Raw genomic sequence first — 9,274 nt, forward strand, 5'->3', positions numbered from 1 at the left:
CATGCATGTTTCATAATGTCATAGTTACTAATCAACAAACGACAGGGTTCTTGCCTAGTTACTTACTACTATGGGAGTAGAAAAAATAAATTATTATTACACCAAAGTAACGACACGAACGAAAAATTAGTTTGTTTGCTTTATAATTATATAATTTGTTTTTGTAACACAACTACTAACTAAAATTGATTTTCTTATTTTGTGATATTAAAAAGGTACAGATTTTCTTATCTTACTTTGTCGTAATTAAGAGAATTGTTTATATTTAGTTATAATTTTCATTGAACATATAAATAATAATAGTTTGGTTTTTTTTCAACTTATTTTCTTACCATATCAAATATTATGTACCAACTAACATAAAGTCGTAAGTCCCGGTTTAATGAAATATTAAAAAATACTCAAGTAGAAATGTATAATTTAATCAAAGATTAAGGGCAAAAAAATGAGATTATTTTCCATTACAATTTACAGATTCTCAAACTACCTTAAAATCAGCGAAATGCACATAAAATAAAACAGGGTACATAACTAACAGAGAGAATGATTTTAACATTCATAGCTATCCTCTACAATTGTTTCTATGTTTGGTTCATCTTGCAGTGTTTTTTTCTCAAAATTTTCTAAATACCTGATGCTAACTTTACGATCATCAGAGAGATGAAGACCAATTAAAATTTTCTTTAAACCCTTTCTTTCATTTCCTTCAAGTTCAAATGCTTCATAGTATTTTTTCCGTAGACACTGTTTTAGGGCCTTCTTTGCAGAATCTTGTTTATGCCGCTTTAGTTCAATTATAATTACTGCACATTTTGAAATAATAATTAAATCAAGCTCGGGTGAGCAATCCAACTTCCCACAACTAGAAATTAACATCCAAAGGTCACAGTGAAAGTGAAAATGAGCTTTTGGTAATTCTCGGTCGGTATACAAATTTTCCACAGATTTTTTAAACGCAACATATTTCATAGGTTCATGCTTCTCTCCACTTCCTAAAGACTTTAATGCATTCACAAATGACTCTTGTTGTTCAACAGTAAACAGGTTAGTTTTCAATTTTACCAAAGCCTCCTGAAGTTTGTCTGTAAATACTTGTTTCAATTCTAGATTCGGAATTTGTAATGTCCAATTCCCACCATTCTTGTCAACAACGTTAAAGTACCCACATTGTGTGAGAAACTGAAGAGCTAAGTCTACCTGCACTAGTTCGATACAATTCAAAATTGATTCACGTAATGATTTCAGATTATAAATATCGTTCAACTCTATAGTTGTTGCTATGATGGAAATTTTCTCATTGTCTCTAACGGCAGGAAACACCTTCTCCCGCATTTTTTCGAATTTAAATAGTTGGCAGATATATTTGGTTCCAACCGATTCAATCCAATAACTTTTTCGTACGAGATTCGGTAAATAATTGGTAATAGACACAGGATTAGAAATAGTTGTATCTTTGTCTCCCACTACAGTGTAATTGTTGTACCAAAGAGTAATTTCATCAAGAGCTTTTTCTCTTTGACTTCCTTCTTTGACACAGTTGTTAACTAAAGCGTTTACTTCTTCTCTGGTAAATCCAAAGAATTTATAATAATCATAATCCTTGTCCAAGAATGTTCTACGTTCCACATTGTTAGCTCCTAATGAAATCGTACCGCCTGATGCAGTGACAGAAAAAATTATTACTCGTTGAACAAATTGTGCTGATATCTCATCTTTACATAAAAGACGCATTAGTTCTCGTATGAAAAACATAATCTGTCGGTCTGATGAGTTTTCACTAAATAACATATTCATAAAAGGTGCGTCGAACTCGTCAATCAATATAATAATTTTCTTATGGGTTTGTTTTGTTTGATAGTGGACCGACAAAACCTCGATCAAATATTCAAAAGCCCTTTTTATGTATAGTTCTGCTGTGTTACGATCTATTGCCTTGTTCCAATAATCATCATCATCGGCATATTTCAAATAGCGCAAGAAAGGTTCAATATCCAGTCTTCCCATATTGTTACTTGACCAGCTGAATTTTTCACCATCTTCGTGAATTAAACATGTTTTATATTTTCTAAACAGCTTCATTATCATATTTCTAAGACTCTCCAAAAAGTCGCTATATGACGTTACTGATAATTGTGCAAAATCAAGAAAAATTACTGGATGCTGTCCGCAATGCTTGCGAAAAAATCTTTTACTTCCACAACCATGATTCTCTATGCATTCTTCAGTGCATTTGTAAATTCTGAGATCCTGGAAAAGTTTATATTTCTCCAACTTTTGTTGTTCACTGCTGACAATTTCAAAAAACTTCTCCAGCATTTTGCAAGCCATAGTCTTGCCAAATCTGGGCGGTGCAGTGAGAAGTATTCTATGTGCATCCTTCATAACGCATTTAATAAACATAGACTTGTCCACAAAAGTCGATGTCCAACGAAGAACTTCAAAAACCAAGTCAGGATCCTGAAAAGACATAACAAATTGTAATTTCCATGAATTCCTATTTGAACATAAAACAAATTGTACATTTGTTCGAAGCAAGTTACTTACGTCTTCACTTTCATTTGAGCCTCCGGAAGTGTCCAAAGATGTTACATCATCCAGTAAATTTAATCCAAGTAATTCCTATAACAAAAGTGTAATACCATGTTACCGTGTGATACAATAATATGTCTGGTCTTACTTGGTCTGAATAGACAGGTTTACTTTCGACTTTTTTGCGCCTTGATGAGGATGAGGAGCCCTCCATCAGATCTACCTGAAAAAAATTTTATATTCAACGAATTTTTTTATCTGCAATCTGTATGAGTAAAAAAATATTAACAAAGTTCCGTTCAAAATGATTTAAAAAGATTCAAAATAAATTTTTTACAATAAATAAAAAAATGACCAATACTAAAGAGAACAAAATTGTAGCAGAATATTATACACCATTAAAAACAAGACAACCATCTGAACTCCAACAATTTCAATGAAGTAACTCAAATGAGAAATCGTAATTTTGCCATTGAATATCTCAATTCGACTGTAAATAAAAAACTAACAAAGACAGAATTTTGCAAATCTAAAAATATTTCTAGAAATTCCCTAAATATGGGACTAAATTCAGTTGGAATTAAGATTGCATGTAAAACGAGAACAAATGAGAACAAACGGGAACAATCCGGGACAAAAGAGAACAAATCGGAACAATTGGGAACAAAAGAGAGAAAAAATAAAATAAAAAAATATTCGATAATGTAGAACATAAAGCAGGTAGTCGTAAAAATATAAGTTTAGATGAAGAAGCACATAAATTAATTAGTAAATCTTTAGAAACTTTTCAATCATAAATGGACAAACTAGTTTCATACATTCCCAACGATGAGAAAGAAAAATGGAAAAAAGATTTAAAACCTATTATTACTGAAATAGACAGATTAGAAGATGGAGCAAAAATAGTCGGTTTCAAACAAGAAGTAGTAGATAAATATATTGCAAGAGCTAACAGCTAATTTATTCCTTGAACAATTAATTATGACAGACTGTGAACTAGAATCCGCTAATAATAAAATCGATGAATTGGAATATAAATTAGACAACTACAATAATTATGATCCTAAGAAATTAGCAGAATTAAGAAACAAAACAGTAGTAATACCATCAAACATCGATGATGTAAAGAAAAGAACTCTCAAAATATTTGAAAGACATACTAAAAATATGAGAGCAATAAATGAAAAAACTCAAAAATTGTAAATTAAATGGAAAGTACTGTATTCAAGAATTTAAATATATTCAATGAAGAATATCCAAAATTCAGAAAAAAGTCTTATTCAACAAGTTAATAAATTAAAAATTATCATTTTTATTCTTGCGTTTATTATAGTAATTGTTATTATTGTTTTCTTAATTTATTACTTCAACGCTAATAAAAAATAGTTCAACAGTGTCCATGAACGTACCTATGATGATACTAATACGTGTCCATAAGCTAATGTATCTGTAGAATTAGGTAAAAGATATCTTTTATCATCTTTCCAACTTAGAGACTTTTTCTTTACTTCTTCAGTAAAAATATCATGTTTATGACTCCTAATCACTCTCAGTCTATGGAAGTATTCAGTTTGATTGAATAAGCAATTTTTGTAATCTTCAAAACTTATTTCTTTCTTCAATACTGCTTTCTTGATACCTTTTAATTTTTTTGAAACACACGTTTCAGTTCTGTAACTGTACATTTTTGACCTTAAACCTATGTATTCTAATATCTTAATACCATTCAATTCATCTTTGAATTTCCCTATTACTTTCTTATTTTTATCAGAATATAATGGATGGTCCTTTGGATAATCAGATGTATCAAAATAGTCGGGTTTGTTTTTCATAAATTCATAGAAATCAGCCATTTTAATCTCATATATGAAACTGTCGGTATCTCCATAAAGAAGTTTTATTTTTTCATTAAATTCTTTTTTAATTACATTGTAATGGAAGTTATACATTAATAATTTCGATAAATCTAATACGGCTTGCCCAATGTAAATTGGTTTATTAAACAATACTTTGGTTTTATAATTGTGAACTGCTGCCAGGTGTTTGCTAAATATAGTTCTGTGTTTAAAATTAGGTTTGTTTATCGCTTTTTGTAATTTTTCTTCATCACAATATAATTTAATATTTTGTTGGTTTCTAACAGATTGCATAGACTTACCATATGGTGCATTAACCATTAGTTTCCAGAAATCTTTTTCAAAATCATTTTTCGCCTTCTGTCTTTGTTCAGTATTAAATTTTACATATGGTGCTATGAAATTTGACTGAGTAAATTTTATACCTCTGTGAACCTTTGTTATTCTAATACCTAAACTTTTGTAAAGTTTTAATGTTTTGTAATGAATTATATAATTTTTCTTATCATAGAAATGACAAAGTAGTTTTTCTACTTTTTCGCCCGGGGGAATTCTATTTTCCGGAGCCAAAGGCAAGTCATTGAATTTGTTATGAATAGCCAAGTCTACAGGGAATGCTAAATCAACTTCTAAAACATAACCGGTATCACTATCTGATAACAGTATACCATCAACATTTTTAATTTCATCACAAGTCAACCATTTAAAGTTTTTTTCTGGTAATCTCTGAGATAAAGCCCATCCATATAGATTATTAGCACCTATATAGATAATCTGAGTATTTTCATCTGCCTGCGAATACCTGTTACTACACTGTGAAATACCTCCTCTAATTCCGTTTTCAAAAAACAAATACATTTCATAATCAGTTAATAATTCCAACTTCACTGAAGTATATTTGAGCATACAGTCCCAAGCTAACCCCGGAGTTGTATAATACCAAACAGGATCCAGTCCATAACTCTTTTCTAAACATAAATCTCTAAAATTTTCAAATACATCAGTTAATAGCAAAACATCTAGTTTTAAGTATAAATCATGCCATTCACCCAAGTTTTCAATTTTAAAATATTTCCATACTTTCACTGCATGTTTGAATTCTTCTTGAGAAATTCCTTCTTTTGTGAGCGAAGAATAAAATTTATCTATTGATGGAAGTTTTGTTTCAGAAAATTCCTTTTCTAATTATCTTGCTTTTTTCTTTCCTAAATAACACATCTAATTCATGATTTGAAAAGTATTTAATTATTTCTCTCAACTGACTTGATTCCAGATTAGATGACAAATTGTCTAGGCTACTTGCTAAAAATCTAAATGAATCGATAAATCTCAGTTCGATATATCCATTATCATCCATTCTTAAAATTTTACTGAAAGAAATATATTTCTCTTCGTTATTAGGTATTAATTTCAATTGACTTTTATCTTCTCCTAGATTTTTTATAAACAAATGACAATCGTAAGCGCTTAAATTATGAAACAAAATTGGAATAAACAATGGTTGTCTATATTTCAAATTGCATTTTCTACAAGCAGCTCCTCTATATTTTCCAGTGTAGTGATCATGATCTCTTACTTTTGGGTTTTCTATAGAAAAAAGATAACAAATTTTTGTTTTTTTATATTCTTCTAGTTCGATATCTTTTATGGGTTTATTTTCTTTTAATAACTTGTATATTGTTCTGGCATATTCAGTTATTCTTTTTATAAAACATTTATCACTTTCCTCTCCTCTGTAAATTTCCAATGGGTTACCAATATTATTATAAGCACTCTTAATGTATAATCCATAACCACAGGGAATATGAAATTGTGTTTTATGAGTATATGATGATTCAGGATTTGGTTCGCATGTATGAATAGGTTTCAGAATAGATTCAAAATCAGAATAAATTACATACGGATGTCTTAACATTCTTTGAATATTTTTAAATTTTAATATATTATCTTCAGGCATGTTCGGAACACATGGTTCATTACTAAAGCACACATTTTGATGTTTCTTTAAAGCATCTTCAGTTCTAGCGGAGTAGTTTAAACATCTTCTACAGAAATGTTTTTTGTTTCTATTTACTTCCAACTGATCATTCAACAATCGACTCAAATTCTTGATCCAACAATAATGATTTTTGTCTTTATTTCCAAAGTATAGTAAGTCGATATTCATTTCATATATTTGCTTATTATTATGATACAAAGGATAAAATATTTGTTCTTCGTAACTAAACACGGTAACATTAATTTTATTATGTGATTCAAATTTAGGTATGTCCTGGATTTTGACAGGAATTTAATTCATTTATATATTCCGGCTTATTATAATGATTCAGTCTATCTACGTGTTCTTTTGCTTGATGTAAACATGATATTACGCTGTACATAAAGCATTTATTATCGTTGTTTTTAACATTAACGCAAGCTTTTTTATCTTTAATCCACTTGGGTAATTCTACATATGAATTTCCGCTTAACGGTGTATATTTGTTTATATTAATGCGCAAATAATTTATATTTTTCAAAGTCCATCCAGATCCCTTATCTTGCAATTCATCACATCTTGATATAAATAAATCCTTTTGTTCATCCCAATATTCCTCCAGATCATCTTGTTCTCTTAGTATAACATTTGGTAACTGAAATTTATGTATCATTATAAAGTCTTCATTTTCCAGTTTCATAAACTCGCATTCCATCTCTAAATTGATTTTAATATTTTTATGGAGATTTAAAGCATTTATAACTACTTTAATAGCCTTTTCTTTTATCATATCCATATATGTTTCTATATCTATACCTTCTTCTAGATTATTATGCTGATAGGTTAATAATCTTCCTTTAAAAGCAACCTGAACTAAAATAAAATCTGGCTCTGGATTATGTCTTGCTTTATGCAACTGCATTCGACTTTCCTTAATATATTTTCCACATTCATCACACTTGATCTTTTTTACTCTTTCTTTTTTCGGTTTAGAAAATATGCCATCATTAAACGGAAATATTTCCAAGCTCTTTTTGTTTTCTCTTGTTATTTTTAATTGCTCTTCAGCATGAATAATCTCGTTTACCAATTCTGCCTTATTGTATCTTTTAATGTATCTTATACCTAAAGATTTTGCCATATTACGTAATTCAAGCAAACGACGACTATTCAAATCATGTTTTAATTTATGCAAATGTATTCGAGTTTCCTCGATATATGTTCCACATATATCACATTTGATCTTCTTTACTCTATTTTTTTTTGGTTTAGCAAATATATCGTCATCAAACTGAAATGTTTTTAGGTTCTTTTTGTTTTCTTTCTCTTTATGTAGCTGCATTCGGGTGCTTTTGATATATTTTCCACATATGTCACACTCGATTTTCTTAACTCTCTTTTCCTTTGGTTTAGCAAATAAATCATCATCAAATGAAAATATTTCTGAATTCGCTTCGCTCATTATTTTGTTTTCGTTTTTTATTTTCTCATGTAATCGCTCTTCAGCTTTAATATTAGCTTTAATCAAGTCTGCTTTATTATATTTTCTAATATATTTGATGTCTAATGATTTTGCAATATTAAACAGATCAGATAAACGTAGATTACTCAAGTTCCTTCGTTCCATTTATTATAGAAAAAAATCTAACAAACAATTTTTAGCAAATAAATAAATTCAATCCATTTTTATGCAAATCTGTTTTTATATGCCTTTTAAAATTAGTTCTAGTGTAATATCTACCACAAACACATAACAAACGAGTAGAATTAACTGCTTTTTTACATTGTTTACATGTTTTTTCATATTTATTTCTATAGTTATAAAAATCACCTGGACATTTTGGTTCTAAACAAACCGAGCAACGACTAGTCATTTATTAGAAAATTTATTCATCAAAGACTTCAATATTAGGAAAGTGTATTTTAAGAAAACCTAATTTTGCCAAGTTTAATATATTGTTTTCATACATTTTAAATTGATTATGCATATTTTTAAATACTAATCGTTCAAAGTCATTATTTGGTTTGCTTCTCATATCGTTAAACTTTTTTTGAAACAGTTGCCATGCTTCTTGGTCATCGTTATGTAAGCGATTCATTTAATTTATTACATTTTTTTTCACAAGAAATTATCCATAAACAGTGAGTGCTAAAACACACTGTCCCTGTTTAGGTAAAATTGTGAGAAGCCTCGAGATTCAAAAAATATGTGTTGTGTATGGAGGTGATCAATTTAATGTTTATTTAATTAATTGTCGAAAAAAATAATACTTGTAATCAATCAAATTACATATGAAGAAATAGAGTAGATGGAATGAATGAATATATACAAAATGATTAAAAATTTTAAAGAATTAATAATGATGTTGAATAACAATAAGGCAAAAAAAGTTATGAAATATTATTTTAATTAAAAGAGTTGGTAGATAAATAGGAAAATTACGGTAACGAATATAATCTTTTAAAGCAATATAAAATTAATCCTAATCCATTAAACCAGTTTGAGTTTATAAATACAAATAACTAGTCCTATAAAATTAATTTGAGTACGTGGTTTACCGATCTATGGTTTCCGTTATTCAAAAGAAAAATATAATAATAACAAATGATCTTTTATGCTTTATACAATATGGAATTTCAGTGGAGGATAGCTATATATCTCCCACTGAATTTACACGATATTAAGAAAGATTTAAAGAAAATTTTAGGAAATTATAAAATACAATACCAAATAATAAATTATGATAATATTAAAAATGAATTATCATATTATAAAAAAAATAATAACAAAAGATATTATATAGGTTTCACCAAATAATTTAAAAAAAACAATAAGGATTTTATTGGGTGTTCATAATTTTAAATCCCTAATTATATAAAAATTATTAAATACAAATACAAAAACAGCTCA

The 9,274-nt window shown here is 28.5% G+C and overlaps 1 protein-coding gene and 1 pseudogene across 1 annotated transcript; both read right to left on the bottom strand.

Annotated features, from left to right (window-relative positions):
• Positions 1-406: 406 nt before the first annotated feature.
• Positions 407-2,758, bottom strand: LOC148167765 (uncharacterized). The gene is made up of 2 exons (XM_088045430.1): positions 2,678-2,758; positions 407-2,619 (listed from the first exon to the last, which is right to left on the bottom strand). Exons 1-2 carry the CDS (start codon positions 2,741-2,743, stop codon positions 550-552), a joined length of 2,136 nt encoding a protein of 711 aa, XP_087901556.1. The 5' UTR covers positions 2,744-2,758; the 3' UTR covers positions 407-549.
• A 2,175-nt stretch (positions 2,759-4,933) lies between these two features.
• On the bottom strand, positions 4,934-8,570 carry LOC148167766 (uncharacterized; annotated as a pseudogene).
• Positions 8,571-9,274: the final 704 nt, after the last annotated feature.

The sequence above is a fragment of the Gnatocerus cornutus genome, chromosome 9, assembly GCF_029298725.1.
Source record: "Gnatocerus cornutus isolate USDA-ARS CGAHR chromosome 9, icGnaCorn1.1, whole genome shotgun sequence".
In the NCBI taxonomy this organism is placed as follows: Eukaryota; Metazoa; Arthropoda; class Insecta; order Coleoptera; family Tenebrionidae; genus Gnatocerus; species Gnatocerus cornutus.